At 45.1% G+C, this 18,384-nt stretch overlaps 2 protein-coding genes across 3 annotated transcripts in view; both read right to left on the minus strand.

The window, feature by feature from the left end:
• SCAMP5 (secretory carrier membrane protein 5) overlaps positions 1-18,384 on the minus strand; it is a 72,320-nt gene that overhangs the window by 28,861 nt on the left and 25,075 nt on the right. The window lies entirely within an intron of this gene.
• PPCDC (phosphopantothenoylcysteine decarboxylase) lies at positions 1,129-16,828 on the minus strand. Of its 2 annotated transcripts, XM_083712921.1 has the most exons (6): positions 16,723-16,828; positions 14,590-14,718; positions 6,441-6,536; positions 4,574-4,702; positions 2,530-2,698; positions 1,129-1,451 (listed from the first exon to the last, which is right to left on the minus strand). In XM_083712921.1, the coding sequence occupies exons 2-6, from the start codon at positions 14,710-14,712 to the stop codon at positions 1,366-1,368; spliced, it is 603 nt and encodes a 200-aa protein (XP_083569047.1). In that variant the 5' UTR covers positions 14,713-14,718; positions 16,723-16,828; the 3' UTR covers positions 1,129-1,365. The 2 variants fall into 2 exon arrangements, with proteins under 2 accessions (XP_083569047.1, XP_083569046.1); XM_083712920.1 differs by lacking the exons at positions 6,441-6,536; positions 16,723-16,828.

Here is an 18,384-nt window from a genome sequence, read left to right on the forward strand (position 1 = left end):
AGTCAGGGGTTCAAGCCACCCTGGTTTCGGCTGGTGGAGGGGAAAAGGCACTGTATGCTTCAGAGCAAAGAACCCATTCTCCCTGGAATTCCCTGCTGTCTTCAGCTATGCCATCCCTGCAGTCTGAGAACCAAAGATTGAGGGCAAGAAATCACCCTCCATTGTTCCATCTAACTCCAACTGGTCATGACTCTCTCAAGGCCACCCCTGCCAAGCTGCCGACTTGAGAAACCAGAGACTCTTTCTGGGCGCAAAGTTTGTGCTCCGTCTCCGAGAGATGATGACCTATGGTGAATCTCATGCCCTTAGCCCCAGTCCTCCATCCCCAAGCAGTAAGTAGTGTCCCTGCGATAAGCTGGAAGGCAAGGTGGGAAAACTACAAAGAGCTTTTTATCTGTAGGAGACAGACAAGGATCCAATGTTTCTCTTGTGTGTAGCAGTTCAAAGTTTGCCCTTCATGCGCCATGTACGTTTTGTTCCAGGCGCTCCTGTTTGTGCGGAACCAGCTTTGGTTTTAAATGCACTCTAAGGACACGAGAGCAAACTCTGCTGTGTTTATGTGACAGGCCACTGACCAGGCAGGCCAGTCCACCGACCCCACCTGACATTGGCCCACCGGCAGGGATCAAAGGGATAGAGACGGGCCTGGAATGGATCTCTTCCCACCATCCAATCCCGGACTGCACCACCCCAACTCTTGTGTAACAAAGCTGTTAATCAATTGTGAGTGTTTGTTTAGCCCGTTTCTCAGCAAAGAAATTCCCAGGCCATCGCCCACCCCAGCCCCGAATCAAGGTGCCGAAAGCACTACACAGCGGTAGCGAACTTGACAAGACCTCTCCTGCAGAGGGTCTGTTTCCTTGTGTCTTTGATGTCAGCATTCCTGAGCGTCAGCAGACATGGGGAGCAGCAAAAGCTAGTCATAGGGCCCCTAAGCAGACTTACTGATGGAAGCCAAACCCCAGGAAAGTTGTGCAACAGCTCCCATTCTAATCCTGTGAAATCCCTGGTACAAAGGCTAGACCTAAGAAACCATTATGAACCTCTACTACAGCTGCTCTCCTGACTTTTTATGAACACCCTCTCTTGTCTGCAAGGTAAATGCCACACCATTAAAACTGCCTGGCATATTGTGAGTTTACAACTCCCTCTTCAAGCTGGAACAAACACTGGGGTTGCAGAAAAGGAATTACAGAGGATTCCCCCCACCCAATCAAAACTCTCAAGTTCAAGTGCAGGAGGTCTCCAACCATGCAGAGACAGCTGCCAGTAAGGATCCAGTTTTTGTGGTCTTCACTTTCCCTCCCTGCTCTTTCTACCTTCACAGTCCCAGAAGGAGAAAGAAATGCTGTCTGTTCCTGGGGATCAGCTGTGTGCCGACAGGCCCCGCTCCGACAGGATCGCCTTTACTTTCGCCACAATGGTTGGCACTTCTGCCATGGCGCCACGACCTGTAAAGCGAGGACAGAAGCAGGGTGAGGCCAAGCTCCTTCACAGGGAGAGATGGTTCTCTCCTCCAGCTCTGATCTCCAAGGCTGAATACACCTTCCTTTTGACCAGGGCTGGGCAACCATAGCCCTGGAGATGTTGCTGAACTCCAACTCCCATCAACCCCAGCCAGCATGGCTAATCATCAAGGATGATGGGAGCCGAACAACAACTGAAGGACCACCTTTGAAATTATTAATCAGATAATCAAACTGATGGTGGTGGTGGTGATGATTAAATGAGCTTATATATCACCCTATACCTGGAGGTCTCAGGGCGGTTCACAGAAAAGATCGCAACATATACAATCAGAATAAAAACAACAAGCCAGTAACACGCCCCCACCAAAAAAACCCACCACGTTTTAAAAGGACATAGGATCAAATCAACCAAAGGCCTGGTTAAAAAGGAACGTTTTTGCCTGGCACCTAAAGGTGTACAATAAAGGCGCCAGGCAAACTTCCTTGGGCAGAGCATTCCACAGACGGGGAGCCACTGCAGAGAAGACCCCGTTCTCATGTTGCCATCCTCTGGATCACTCAAAGAGGTGGCACACGAAGAAAGGCCTCAGAAGATGATTTCAGGGTCTGTGTAGGTTCATATGGAAAGAGGCAGTCCTTGAGAAATTGCGGTCCTGAGCCGTTTAAGGCTTTATAGGGCAAAACCAGCACTTTGAATTGGACCCAGAAGCTTAATTGGTAGCCAGTGCAGTTGGACCAGGATAGGTTTAATATGCTCCAACCATCTTGCTCCAGTGACTGGCAGTGCAATCTTAGACATGTCTGCTCTGCGGGGTTCAAGGGGACATACTCAGAGGTATATGCATACAAGATTGCACTGTAAATATTGGAAGCTTTCTTCAAAAGAATGTGTAGCAATTTCTGGATGTTCCTGGAGTGACTCAAAGGAGCCCAGCAGCATCTTTGAAACGCAGCATGGGAACCAGCCCACAGGGGCAGGGTTGCATACCTCCTGCTATCCCCATAATTTCATTTAAAGGGAAGAAAGGATGAAGGGAAAGAGAGCTGGCTATCTACCAACCTTCGTCTCCACAGATGAGTTTCTTCACAATGCAAGGAATTTCCACATAGCCAAAGCTCTTGAGCCGATCCACCTGCTGAGCAGTGATGGGGTGCTCCCACATGGCGGTGTTCATGGCGGGGCAGAAGAGCAGCGGCTTGCTGAGATCCCAGGCGCGGATGACGCATGTCTGCAAAGGCAGGCAAAGCATTGGACAGCCTCTCTTGCCACATGGGTAGTGCATCTGCACAAATGCAAGCAAGGAAGGAATGGCCCATCCCATTCCTTGGCTGACAAACTAGAAATGACCACAGATGAGTCATGCTACTGTTCGCTGGGGCTTCGGGGCCCAAAGACCCCCAAAGCGATAAGCAGCATATTAATAAATTGGCTCACGACAATAGCTGAAAACAATTCATAATGGGGGTGGGAGAGAAACAGCAAAACAAGAATGAAATCTGAAATGTGAGTTGAGTATCTGAATGCAGCCAAGAAGGAAGTAACAGAGCTTAGTTGGGACATATCTCCCTGAAAAGCTTGAGAAATTAAAGCAAAGTTTTCGACTGGCGTCTAAAAGCCAACAAATGTAGGCACCTGGGACATGGCAGTCCCAGAGCTTGGGTGTCACCATAGAAAAGGCCCTGTCCGGAATAGCCCCCACCCCAGAGTCGTCTTCATCTTAGTGTGAGTCAGAGTAGACCCACTCAAAATAATGGTGCTACGTTAGCCATGCCCATTAATTTCAATGTGTCTACCCTGAGGATGACAAACGCTGGATACAACCAAAGTGCAGGCAGGTACTGATGCAGGTACTGTGCTGGCTGGTACTGATGGGAGTTGAAGACCAAAACATCTGGAGAGCACCTGGTTGGGGAAGGCAGGCTTGGGGCTTTTAAGGGTCAAAACAAGAACTTGGAAGTATTGCTTAGAAACATGGTATTAAACTCACAGGATGGAATTCAACTACACTAGACCTACTGAAATTAATGGCTCTAACTTAGCAACGTTCATTCATTTCAGTGGATCTACTTGGAGTCAAACTTAGCTGAACACTACTCATAATCATCATGTAATCATTAGTATCTGAAAGATTGTCTCACCCCATATATACCCAATTGATCGCTGCTCTCTGTAGAAGAGGGTCTCCTGCAGATTCCATCTAATCAGGAAGTGCTTTCCACACAATGTAGGAACTGGGCCTGTACTATGGTGGCCCCTTCCCTTTGGAATAAAAAGGTAAAGGGACCCCTGACCATTAGGTCCAGTTGTGACCGACTCTGGGGTTGCGGCGCTCATCTCGCTTCATTGGCCGAGGGAGCTGGTGTACAGCTTCCGGGTCATGTGGCCAGCATGACTAAGCCGCTTCTGGCGAACCAGAGCAGTGCACGGAAATGCCATTTACCTTCCCACCAGAGCGGTACCTATTTATCTACTTGCACTTTGACGTGCTTTTGAACTGCTAGGTTGGCAGGAGCTGGGACCGAGCAACGGGAGCTCACCCCGTCACGGGGATTCGAACCGCCAACCTTCTGATCGGCAAGTCCTAGGCTCTGTGGTTTAACCCATAGCGCCACCCGCGTCCCTTTGGAATACCCTCCCCTTAAAAAGGCACCATATCTATTGCCTCTCCAGTGCCTACATAATACTTTCCTCTTTCAACAAGCCTTTTAAGTAGAGATCTTTCCTAGTCTGCACCTGTATTGGAAATGTTTTTCAATATGTTTTTGATGTTTTATCTCTTGTTGTTTACCCTCCTGAGCACCTCTGGGAAGGGCGGAATATAAATTTAGTAAAATATTATTTGCATTAAAGGAAATTAAGTAGCTTTATTCCACCAAAAATGATTAAATGGGCACACAGGCAAAGAGCAAGGGCATGGAGGTATGAATCTGAAGCAAATTATTTAGTTTCTTTGCAACACAATCTAGGATTTCCAGTTCAATACAAGAGAGTGTAAACCTGAGCCTCAAGCAAATGGACAGAAACAGAAGCTTGGCAGATACAGGCAGGCACCAGTGATGGGGACATCTGCATGAAGCATCAGACGAAGCTTGCAGAAACTCACCAGTAAGTTGTCGCAGAGGCCATTGGCCATTTTGGCCAGGGTGTTTGCATCCAGAGGAGCCACCAGCAGAAGGTCAGCCCAGCGCCTCAGGTCAATATGCAGCACAGGATCCTCACGCTTTTTCCACAGCTGCAGAAAATACCCTCAAATCAGTGAAATCACCTGGTATGTTTAAGTACATTATAGGTACAACACACTAACAGACACTAAGCCCCACTGCATGTTGCAAGATATCTGAAGGTTATGTGGAATGTTTAGGGGCAAGGGAAATTCTCACCTGGAACCACAGTTAGAAAAATGCAGAACAGAGACAAAAGGACAATACGAGTGGACTCTCTGTGCCCTTATCACAACAAAAAGACTGATACTGATGAATTGGGAAAATAAAAATGCAGCTCTCTTCTACAGTATGATTGAAGACTTATACAAACACACAACATGCGAACAACTTGCATATAAATGCAGACTTGCCATTGACATATTCAATGATATTTGGAATCCATTCTTACAAATACTGTAATAGGTTAAGATCTGGTGAAGTACAATAACAACTTTGTAAAGTATATAGTTTTGGGGGTTTTCACCGTCCCCCCCCCACACACACACTTTACTATCCCTTCTACATGGGTGCTGTTTCTCTTTTTCTTTTTCTCTTTTATTTACGTCCCACCACATTTAGTGCACCTATAATTAGGTACTTTTTAACTTTCAATCAAGATGAAATTTAAAAAATAAAATAAAATAAAATGTAGAACAGAGACAATACACCCCTCCTCCCTCTCTCTCTCTCTCTCTCTCACACACACACACACACACACAGAGAGAGAGAGAGAGAGAGAGAGAGAGAGATTCCATGGCGGGGGGGGGGGACACCTCTATCACGTAGAACATCCTGTGCTCTGTAAAGTTGACATGGTACAATTAGACCATACTTGCAAATTCAAATAATACCAGATGTGCAATGCAGGACACACTGCCACCTGCCCCGAAGGAAAGCAAATTCCAAAGGTGAATTCTGCAACCTGAGAAAGTTATTATCCTTTTCCAGAACACCGTCTACATAAATGGGAATTGGGGTGCAAACCAGATCCCCTTTCAGCCAAAGCTCTACCTGGGAGTTCAGATCTGCTGCATGCAAAGAATCGCATGAGGGAGGCGGCACGCTAGCTCCAACCCCTCCATCGCTGACACTGTCGCCCTCCAAGAGTTGGAGGGCTAAATGTAGGGAGACTGCCCTACCGGTAGAGGATTCTCAGGTGATTTGCAACTCTGAACTTCTAGGGTCCTCAATCATGCAGGGAATCTCCACACACGGAAAGGGTTGCCCGCTGCAAAGAGATGTCCTTTCAATATGGGAAGATGCTTAAACCCAAGAAAGGGATGCAATCAAGAGCGTAGAGGCAATGGGCTCCTCTCCTCTCTCTCCCTCATCATGCGAGGCTTGAACACCTGAAGACGCAAGCAACACTTTGCTCTTTACAAGAGCAAAGGTGTCCAGGCAGGACACTCACAGCCCTGCAAAGGCTGGCATGAAGAGTGTGGCAAGGAGCTTCTGAGCAGCCTTTTGGGGATGGGCAGGAATGAATTGACAGCCTCATTTTCTCTACTTCCCTCCACACGCTTAAAAAAACCAGTATGCTTCATTTTTTAAAAAGGATGCTGATTTGGGAGAGGTGCTGTAGAGCATGTGCTTCGCCCTACACATGCTGACATCTCCAGGTAAGACTGTTTACCTGCTTGAAATCTTGCAGAGCTGCTGCCGGTCAGAGTAGGCAATACTAAGTTAAATGGAGACCAGTGGTCTGACTCAGTATAGGACAGCTTTCTATGTTCCTAACTGAAAAGTTAAGTGGCATTGAACACCAACCTGCCATTCATCAGAATCGCTGTAGAGGGTCACAGGGACCTCCTGGGAATTATAGAAGTGCTTTGCATTCTCGGTAGTCACCACCCGCACTTCCACCTGGAAAGAAAAAAGCAGGGGTGGGGAAAGCACGGAGAAGGAGGAAAGAAAAGAAGTCATTCAAGATATTTATTTATTCATTCATTCATTCACTCATTCATTCCCCAGCCACTCTGGGCAGCTTCCAAAAAAAAAAAAATTAAAATACTGCAATAGATCAAACATTAAAAGCTTCCCTAAACAGGGCTGCCTTCAGATGTCTTCTAAAAGTCTGGTAGTGGTTGTTCTCTTTGACATCTGCTGGGAGGGCGTTCCACAGGGCGGGCGCCACTACTGAGAAGGCCCTCTGCCTGGTTCCCTGTAACTTGGCTTCTCGCAGTGAGGGAACCGCCAGAAGGCCCTTGGTGCTGGACCTCCGTGTCCGGGTAGAACGATGGGGGTGGAGACGCTCCTTCAGGTATACTGGACCAAGGCCGTTTAACTCTTTTGAAACTTAAGTCTTATTTGTACTCCACTGAGCTAGTGGAGGTGTAGTCAGATAGGGCCACAGAACCAGATTCCAAGCGAAACACACCTGAAAAGTTAATTCCCATCAGCCTTGCAATTAAGCACTTGCCTGACGAGGTAGGTGAAAAGGAACTGGCATTCAGGTGAGGGAGCAGGCTGAAGGAGGAGCAATGGAGCAGCACCCCAACCCTCCCTCTGTGCACAGCAAAGAACTGCAAAGGGCTGCTGACGAAGGGATGGCATTCTCCATGCCTCTTCAGCCAGTCCCCAGCAGACGAGAACATTTCTCTGCAGGCTAAATCACTTCTGTGGACTTGGTTCCAAGGCGGATTGAAATCACGGCGGGCCAGAGTTAGAGAACCATTTTCATACCTTCTGGGGGCCACGTGCCAGTAGCGAAGAAGAGCAGAGGTGAAAATAGGCACAGAGACAAGTGTGAGTGTTGGCTTTATCTTTATACGGTAGGCTAGTCTCAACATATTCCACCTAACACCCAGACAAGCAAGAAGCGTGGACAGAGTTTGAGGACACATTCCAGCAGTAAAGGAGAGTGAAAAGCAAAGCCAGAAAGGAAGGTGGCTGAGGAAAGTGTTTGGTAGGGAGAGTCCTAGAAGCCCAACAGAGATGTCTGGAGGGCAGGATTTGGCCCCTGGGCTGAGGTTCCCCCTGTAAACAAATGGCAAATAAGCTTGTGACCATGATAGAAACGTAGCACAAAAGAATAATATGTCCATGAAAGATGAAATAAGTACAGTCATACCTCGGCTTAAATGTGCTTCAGGTTGAGCGCTTTCGGGTTGCACTCTGCGGCAACCTGGAAGTGACGGAACATGTTACTTCCGGGTTTCGCCGCTCGCGCAGATGGTAAAAATGAAGTCACGTGCATGCGCAGAAAGTGGCGAACTGTGACCCACGCAGACACGCGTTGCGTTTGCTTCTGAATACTAACAGGGCTCCAGAACGGATCCCGTTCATATCCAGAGGTACCACTGTATATGAAAGACTACACTGTACTAAAGCATAAGATGAATATGACTAATATATACAATTATGAATGCATGAGATTGCATAATGCAGAAAGAACAGTGAATTGAGGGACAGGACAGCACAGTATATTTTCCAAAAACAGCAACAAGTTGAATACTGCCATCCTTCATTGCCACCTCCTATACTGGTACAGAATCTTTCTAAGGCTCCCACGGTTACTTGGGAGTAAGTCCCAATAAGGTGAATGAGACTTATTACTCTGAGTATGCATGTATAACATCACACTATAAATTCCTAGTTGTACTAACAGCCCGTCATTTTAACATAAATATCAAGAGAAATGTATAGCTACCATTCAAGAGCAGACCTAAAGAAGGAGGAGAAAGAGTCATGTAGGTCTCAGGTAAGAAGAAGTGAAACACAGAAGTGGTCCTCTGGTGAAAACTAGTAAAAATCTGAAAACAGGTCTCATTCTAAAGTATCAGAAGGAAATGGAATGCCAAAAAGGAAGCAATAAGGACTGAAGAAAAAGAAGAAACAAAACATTCAGTCCTAGAAAACAGAAGCTTTCCAAGAACTACTCCAGTGTAAACATTACCCAGGGCATGTATAATAAGCAAGAGGGGAAATCAAAACATGAAGCCCCTTTCTCCTCTGTAAGAGAAATGGCAAAAAACTGGAGTCCAGAAAAGACCCTCCCCACAACTGCCTTAAAAACAAAGTGAGATCTGGTGAATAAATGACTTCTCCTTTTCTATACTTCCCTTTGTCAATCTTCCTCAACCCTCCCATAAGTCACTTTCCCAATTAAAATTCATTTCTGTATAGATCAGAGTTGGGGAAGCTGTGGCTGGACTCCAACTCCCATCAGCCCCAGGTAGCACAGCCAACGATCAGGGATGATGAGAGTTGTAGTCTAACATCTACAGCTCAATTGCCAGGCTATGACAATTTTGCAACATCATTTAGACCAGGCTTCTTCACCCTCCGGCCCTTCGGGCGCTGCTGGACTAGAACCCCCACTAACCCCAGACAGCAAGATCAATGGCCAGGAATGATAGGAGTTGTTACTCAACAGTATCTGGAGACCACAGGGCTGGGGGGAAACTGAATTGGACAAGTTTCCCTTTGTTTGCTTAAAGCAGGGAGACCGGCACATTATAGGTGTCTTATCAGGGAAACATTCCAGGCCAAAGCCATGAAGATTTCACAGCTGCTGCTGACCAAAGAGAATGTACAACATTGCTGTTGTTGTTCATCCTAGTCCATTATTTAATGGCGGAACAGGGCCAATTAAAGCCATTAATCAGCCTCCCTTGCATTCCAGCATCAAGGTCGAGGGAGGCTCAGTTCTGCTATCCAAGCTGGAATGTAATCATGACTGTTGATGAGCAAGATTCTGGTTCAGAATAAACTCTGGATGAAGGAAGCCTTTTTTCTTCCCAGTATGCCAGAATCGAAAGAACCAGATGGACTTTCTTAGACTGCAATCCTATATACAAATAGTCTTTATATTGTGGAGGGGGGGGCACCCCTGGATTGCAAATCAAGGAGTCTGATGGCACATTAAGGCAGGGATGGAAAAACTGTGGCACTCCAGGTATAATTGGACTACAACTCCCATCATCCCAGGCCATTGGTCAGGCAGGCTGGAGCTGACAACAGTTGGAATTCAACAACTTCAGGAGGGTTGCAGGTTCTAATCCCTGGATTAAGGCATTTCTTGAGGTATATTTTGTATGCATGAAAATTTATCCCCAGTCTCTGCAGGCAGTTCTGCACAGGAACGCTTCCTAGCAGGTAACAAATGAAGCAGCCACTGGAATCATAGCTCAACAGGAGCCATCTTGAATCAACTGACACTGTATTTGGTTTTCCCATCGGTCTTTAACTGCAAACGTTTATGCTAGTCTTCGCCAACCCGACACTGTCCAGATTATTTCAGACTACAGTGGTACCTCGGGTTAAGAACTTAATTCTTTCTGGAGGTCCGTTCTCAACCTGAAACTGTGGTACCTGAGGTACCTGAGGTACCACTTTAGCTAATGGGACCTCCTGCCACCGCTGCACGGTTTCTGTTCTCATCCTGAAGCAAAGTTCTTAACCTGAGGTATTATTTCTGAGTTAGCAGAGTCTGTAACCTGAAGCGTCTGTAACCCGAGATACCACTGTACCACTCCCATCAGTTCCAACCAGCACACGGTGACTGGGGCTGATGGGAATTGTGGTCCAAAATGTTTGGAGGGCACCAAGTTGGCTAAGGATGTTTTATGCTAGCATAAGCAGAAAAGGGGCTTCATTTAGAAAAATCTCTTCCCTGCTTCCTTCTCAAACAAAAAAACCCTTCTTATTTATCTAGAAAGTGACCTTTATGTGTCTTCTGATGTATTATCTGGGAGGTGAGGGAAAGAGGGAGTTTGAGATGATGCACACAGGTGTATTAGGAGGTACCATCTCAGAATAGCTATTTCCCATTCTCACTCTTACAGGAATGAATGCCTCTTCTAAGATAATGCTTGCCACCTGCTGTTTTATAAGTACTGTTGTTGTTGTTGTTGTTGTTGTTGTTGTTGTTGTTGTTGTCGTCATTTAGTCGTGTCCTACTCTTCGTGACCCCATGGACCAGAGCACGGCAGGCACTCCTGTCTTCCACTGCCTCCCGCAGTTTGGTCAAACTCATGCTGGTAGCTTCGAGAACACTGTCCAACCATCTCATCCTCTGTTGTCCCCTTCTCCTTGTGCCCTCCATCTTTCCCAACATCAGGGTCTTTTCCAGGGAGTCTTCTCTTCTCATGAGGTGGCCAAAGTATTGGAGCCTCAGCTTCAGGATCTGTCCTTCCAGTGAGCACTCAGGGCTGATTTCCTTCAGAATGGAATAAGTACAGTACTGTACTTGTCTTTAAAATAACTTTTAAAAATGAAATTTTGTTGCCATATTAAATGGGGGGATGGGAGCTTTTAGTGAAACGTGGTTTCCATGTATTAACTAACAAGCTAACTATTATACCTTCTTCGGACTGTGAAAGTATTTTTAAGAGCAGGGGTTCACAATGCCACAAAGGATTTCACTGGTGTCCCTGGGCAGATGTCCCAGACTCTGAGCTTTCATTACTTTTTAAAATTAAGTTTTCCCTCACACAAGTCCCCACTAGATAACCTGTGGTAAATTGTATAAATTTGTGCAATTGGTGTACTATGAGGTGGGTGCACTATATTTAATTGGGGGAAGTTAGCGGGAGCAGATCCGCTGCATTATTAATTGGTGGTATTAAGTGGTGGGTCTGCTACAAGGGGCAACCACAAATAAGTTTTTGTGTGGAAGACCACTGAGTGCCATTCTTAGACACAGTTTCTGAGCGTCAGAAATCTTTGATTCTAAGTGTATGTCTTTTGCACTGTTATAAGAATTCTAAGTTCTCAAAAATAACATAAATACGCATAAATACACACATATCTAAATATATAAACAATGTGTCTGAAACAGTACAGGAGAGCAATCCTGAAGCCATTTTGACTTTCCCAATGACCTCAAATATTCCTCTGCAGTAAGGGAGGCAAATGGGGACAGCCTTCCCATTGTCTTTTCACTTACAAATCCTGTCTTCAGGGCATATTTGTGTATGAATAGGGTGACCCTGTGACCTGGATTCAGGAACTAAAGTATCCATCACAAAAGAATGGCCAGGCTGCCCAGCGAACATTATCAAGTATCCTGGCAGACAGGATTTAAATACCATAAATACTATAATCTTTATTGTCATTGTCTCATACAGAACAACAAAATTGAAAAAATCTACATCAGACATTCAAAAACCAACAAGCCTGCTGTCCCAGCTATTTCTGCTGTAGATGCCTCCTATGCAGTGGCATAGCGTGGGGGGTGCAGGGGGGGGCCGGCCGCACCGGGCGCAACATCTGGGGGTTAGGGTTAGGTTAGGATTAGAGGGCGCAAATCCACGGGTTAGGGGGCGCAAATTACTTGCCTTGCCCCAGGTGCTGACAACCCACGGTACACTACTGCTCCTATGATGTATGTATGATGATGATTTTAGGGTCGTCTTTGGCTAAGGGGGTTGGGCAAAGTCAAAAGTCTTTAAAGGTTCCTGCATACTTTTGTTCAGGGTCTCTCCCTCCTTGGAAGGAGGACAGGGAACTCTGTTGCAACAGAAAAATAAATATCTGCCTTGCTTTCCACTGAATCCTACTTCCATTTATTTTTCTCTGACCGATCATCGACTTAGGGGACTCCAAGTCCCATGGGGAGTTGGGCAGCAAATGCCAAACCCCAATTTTTACATCAGTACCAAGCTGGAATCTTGCACACCTCTGGGTTTAACGGCACAATTCTCCTGTTGGATGCAAAATGTCCTGTGTTCATTTAATAAACAAGGCTTTTAAAAGAAAAGACACGTGCATGAAGGAAAGAACAAGGCTACCAGCTGCCACTAGGAACAATGGCTTTCTTGCCTAGCTTGCAGACTTCCCACAGGCCTCTGGGTGCTGACAGTGAGAACAGGATAGGGGACTAGGTTGGCCTGATGCAGCAGGGTCATCTTACGTTTTTAAGGCCCTGGAGTAAAGACAGGTCACACCTCAGTGGAAGGGCCATAGCTTGTTTTACATGAAGAAGGTCTCAGGTTCATTCCCCAACATTGCCTGGTGAAAGGATCAGTTAGCAAATGATGGGAAACACTTTCTCTGCATGAGATCCTGCAGACACAAGGGACACAAATTGCTTGGCCTGGGGTAGGCCAGCTTCCTAGGCAAACAATACATTTTTTATAGTGCTTAAGGTGCCATTAGACTTTTGTGTGTGTGCTAGTTGAGGGTTGTACAGTGGTACCTTGGGTTACATACACTTCAGGTTACATACGCTTCGGATTACAGACTCCGCTAACCCAGAAATATTACCTTGGTTTAAGAACTTTGCTTCAGGATGAGAACAGAAATCGTGGAGTGGCGGCGCAGCAGCAGCAGGAGGCCCCATTAGCTAAAGTGGTGCTTCAGGTTAAGAACAGTTTCAGGTTAAGAACAGACCTCCGGAATTAATTAAGTACTTAACCCAAGGTACCACTGTATTTCAAGCAAATATTTGGAGTAGTAACTCATGAACCAAGTCTCATGAGCTACAGTTGTCAGCCATGAATTCAGGCATCTCTAGTAATTGAAATTAGCAAAGGATTTTGTTATATTGCCACAAAGGCACCAGGAGAGCAATGAAATTTCTCAGAGGAAGTACAGTACACCTCTTTCAAAAGATGCAGTCTAGCATCCATTCAAATGGAACGCAAATCATCTTAGATGGGCATAAATAGGTTTGCAGGTTACTGCAAAATCCAGGACTGTAACCTGAGCCTAAAGAGGGGGGGGACACAACTTATTAAACCCACTCAGCCTTGGCTAACAGTGACATCTACCGGTCAGAGGCATTACTACATACAACAGCTCAAGGGATGATATAGCCGCAAGCATGTCTGTTCCCATGAAACCTCCCAACTCTATTCAGAGTAGCCTTCCAAACCCTGAACTGTATGAGGTGTAAATTGACAGAAAATCCTGGGATCTGGATACCTTAAGGCATGGGTAGGCAAACTAAGGCCTGGGGGCTGGATCTGGCCCAATTGCCTTCTAAATCTGGCCCACAGACAGCCCGGGAATCAGCTTGTTTTTACATGAGTAGAATGTGTCCTTTTATTTAAAATGCTTCTCTGGGTTATTTGTGGGGCATGTGAATTCATTCATTATTTTTTTTCAAAATATAGACCGGCCCCCAACAAAGTCTGAGAGACAGTGGCTGGCCCCCTGCTGAAAGTTTGCTGACCCCTGCCTTAAGGGTTGCTTTAGCCTGTGCCATCTGATCAACATCAGAGGCCCTGTTCTGTCACTGGGATATGATCTCTGGCCTCTGCCATTGTTATTAATTACCTGCCCTTCACCCTGAGGTCCCAGGGCTGGTTACAACAATTAAAACACAACATTAAAAACAGTTTAAAACAACTTACAATCACAGGAAATCAAGTGGGTCCTAAAATATACATCTAAAGTTTCAAAAGTCAGGGTAAAGAGCCTGTGGTCTAAGGACTGCTTTGCATGTGTACTTAAAAGGAAGAAACAAAATAAAAAAATTCCTTCCAGTAGCACCTTAAAGATCAACTAAGTTAGTTCTTGGTATGAGCTTTCGTGTGCATGCACACTTCTTCAGATAAAAGGAAGGATTGGTGACCTTCTTCCTTTAAAAGGAAGAAGGTCACCAATCCAGATCAGAGGATCCTACTATCCTGCTGAGGTTACTGGTGGCTGAATTTGCATGCTTTCCTCTTCCTTCACAATTTATTTTGTATCATGTTAGTGAGTCTGCAGGTAGGGGATTACAGTATCTTTCTTTTAAACTCTACAGAGCACTTCCAAACAATTTTAGGCATGTTACAGGCACTAATCAAGAACAAGAGGTATGTTCTTGATTAGATGAGGTATGTTCTTTTACATAGTGCCCTGAGAAACTCTTTGCCTAATTATTAAGTGCCCAATGCAAAAAGACACAAAGAAAAAGAAGCAATGACCCATTGTAAATACAAAAGCCAGCAATTTACACACATCAGCCCAGGTAACAACTACTCACCCCAGGTATCTTTAGAAGCTCTGATACAAGAATAGGCAACTTTAAAGCAGCCACACTTCCAGTAACACCAACAAGGATGTGAGTGTTCTTCTGCATGGGATCCATTTCAATCTTGGGAACCATCACATTCTGTATGCAAACAAGGAAAACATGGGACTTGTTGCTTTCAAACATCATTTCAGGAATCTGTGTAGGGCCAGATTTTGTTTATTTATTTCCTTGATTCCGTGTGTGAATCGCTTCGCATAAAATATATGAAAGGATATTTTATTTTCAGTAAGCACATCAACAACAAAAACAATTCCATATGAAAAAACAACTCCATATATACAACTAAAAGCAATTCCATATGTAAGGACAAGTTCCAACACAGTGGCATAAAGGTTTCCACTTACCTCATGAAAAAGGAAGGTCTTCAGTCGGGACTAAAAAGACAATAGAGACAGTGCCTGTCCGAGGGAGTCCCAAAGGGTATGTACTACCACGCTAAAGGCCCAATTACTATATTGTATGGAATGGACCTCCTGATGAGATTATATCCTGTAGAGCACAGTAATCTATTGGATATAATAAGGGGTGAGCTGATCTTTTAGGTATCCTGGTCCCAAGCTGTATACCGCTTTGTATACCAGAACCAAAAGCTCAGACTTCACTTGCTAACTAATTGGCAGCCAGTGCAATTCTTTCAACAGCAGTATAGCACAATGATGACAGTCACCCCAAGTGAGCAGTTCAGGCACTGCATTCTGCACTAGCTGCTGCTTCTGGGCCAACCTCAAAGGCCAGTCCCACATACAGCACACTGCAGAAATACAACCTGCAGGTTACCAGCACAGGGACAACAGTGGATTCAATGCACAATGACTTACTAGTTTACTTTACTACAGAAAATGTCAATTCAGGACCAAACACAGGCTAAGCAATCTCTGAAATGGCAGGTGTGTATAGGAGGAGAGTGATGGGACTGCAGGACCTCTCCATGTAGTCTGCTGAACTACATGGAGGAATTTTTGGCTGCTCTCTTTTAAATCTTTCCATTCAATCTTTCCATTCCATTCCAATAACTCCATAACTAGGATAATATCCAGCTCATTAAAGACATACAAACTTTGGAAAAATACATATCTGATGAATGTACACATCAGGCTTGAACATTGAAGCATGGTACTCCAGAAAATGGACAAAAGCTGACATGCCACATTTGTGCAACTAAAGGGAATTCTAACCCCCATATTTTCTAGAATGTGTGGCAGTGTTAGAAACTCAGAAATATAAACTGGGCACCAAAAGGATGTCTAGTTGTCATTTGGGGGCAAGATGGACTGACTATGGTTGAATTATCTTTTCAGCATGGGAACATTGCCTTGCAAATCAGCCAACAAAGGATGCAAACCATGTCAACTCAGAAGTAATTCCCACTCAATTCAGAGGGGCTTACTCTTAGGAAGACGGGGTGAGGATTACAGGCAAAAGGGCCACTCTCCTTAAAGCCTCTTCACTCCTACAGGAGAAGAGAGGAACCAGGCCTTCTCAGTAGTGGCACCCGCCCTGTGCAACGCCTTCCCTTCAGATATCAAGGAAATAATCAACTAACTTTTAAAAGACATCTGAAGGGAGCCCTGGATGGGGAATTTTTTTATGTCTAATGGTTTACCATTTTTTTAATGTGCTGTAAGCCGCCCAGGATGGCTGGAGAAACCCAGCCAGATGGGCAGCGTATAAATAAAATTGTTATTAAAATAAAATTGTTATTATGCCTTTCAGCAGCCACGCCATGTGCACACGGCGAGGAATACATGTGTATGTATATATGCATGTCAGGGCGTGTTTGATCCGAGGATGGATCAAATCCCCAGGTAACCATTATCTTGGCTCGATCCCTCCCTCTCTCATTCTGGCCCACCTCACAGGGCTGTTGTTCGTGAAACCCGGGCTGCGATCCTAACCGCGCTTCTCTGGGAGTCAGTCCCACTGAATTCAAGGGGGCGTTGTTAGGACTGCAACCTAAAACGGGGGGGGGTGGCGAGGAGAGAACGGGGTACAATGCCCTCAGCCTCCTGGAGGAAATGCAACTAGCATTAAAAAGCATATAAATAAGCAGCGACTCTCGACATTCCCTTCCCCCAAACTCACCTGAGGGAACGACCCGTCCTCGGAACCTTCCAGCGAGGGGCGCAGGAACACGGACACTAATGGGAAAGGACCTTCCGCTTCCTAGACGGCTGTTGCAGGCGCATTTATTTGAGCGCTACTCGGAAAACCACTTCCGCTTCCTTCCATAGACTTACTGGACAGACTGACGAACTGTGCGGCTCAACTTCCGGTTCCTTTCTAGAACGAATGTAACCATAAAAGTAGAGTGGCGCTCCTCCATTCCCCCCCACCCACCCCAGGATAGAGGAAGCAGCAGATGCTCATGGCATTTAATGGATGATTCCAGGATTTAGGAGATGTTTTTTAAAAAAGGAAAGAAAAAACAAATCAGCCAGGTGTTGTATCTCTTAATCCTAGCATCTCTAAGGGCAGCCTGCATAGGACATAGGAAATCCCACAACTATTTTTAGTTAGTTACTGATTTTTTTATTCGCAAATTTAACAAAGAAACAGAAATAAAATTAAAAAAATTATTTAAATACTGCTAATAATAACAAAAAACATAGCAATCATCTATTCACAAGCTGAATGCAATAATCATCAGTACATATGTCTTCAGTTACTATAAGCCCTCCAAATGCCTATTAATTCTGTTCCTACTCACAATCCATCTTAAGACTGAGACCAATGCAGACTTTATGGCTTTAACGCCAAACCAGTCTCCACTCCTGCCCTCAACACCTTGCTTAACACCAGGCTTTGATGATGAGTTCTGTAGAACTCAGACATTTGTTCACTATTTTATGACATTTTAATTAGCCCAATAAAGGTACTGAGCTACTATGGACTTTGGAATTCTGCAAGGGGCCACATTCCCTGAATAGCCAAGCTTCTTTGGGCCCCAGTGCCAACATGGAGCCAGAAGAGAAAAGAATGGACAGAGCAGCAGACATGTCTCTTACATTTGGGCAATAGGCTACATTTCAGTCACACACAAGTTACAGGTTGAACACATAGACGCTCCAACAATTTATCCATCCTCCATCAAGGAAAGCTTTTTTTCATGGGGAACTCAGCAGAACTCGGTCCCAGCATCTCTCAGTTGAGTTTTGGCACCTCTAATGGGTGCCATTGCCATTCTAAGAGAAGGAGGGAGGTGTTCATGACAAGTTCTGGCACCATTTTTTTCTTAAAAAAAAAGAGCACTACTGAGAACAGAGCATTTTAGTACTAGTTATCTGAACAAACTTACATTCCCTGAAGAACTGTCTTTATTGAGCTGCATTTCCAAGTGATGTCCACTGCAGTCTTGGATGGCTGCTACAACAAGGTCCTGTATGCAGGCAGACTTTGTATTTGTGGTTAACCTTGGGTGGAATACCTGCCCCTTATATAGAGATCCCAAAGATCGCTTTCTGAAACCTTTGTTCACACAAGCAGGCAGGTACACCTTGGCAGAAATGGTTCAGGGTTTTTTGAGTGACAATAATAGCTTTGTAACACACAGTGACTCTATGCGAAAACCGCAAAAAAGACTTCAGGAAAAAGGAGTTAGCTAAAATCACTGTAAATTGTTGCAGTGATTTGGAGGTTTAATCTGAAATCAAGCTAGATTTTGGCAAATTGGTTTCTCTGTGTCTTCACTCTCTTACATAATGGATGTTGGCTTATGTTATGGGTATATGTTCTGTATTGTTTTTA

Source organism: Podarcis gaigeae (genome assembly GCF_964106915.1).
Source record: "Podarcis gaigeae genome assembly, chromosome: 14".
NCBI lineage: Eukaryota > Metazoa > Chordata > Lepidosauria > Squamata > Lacertidae > Podarcis > Podarcis gaigeae.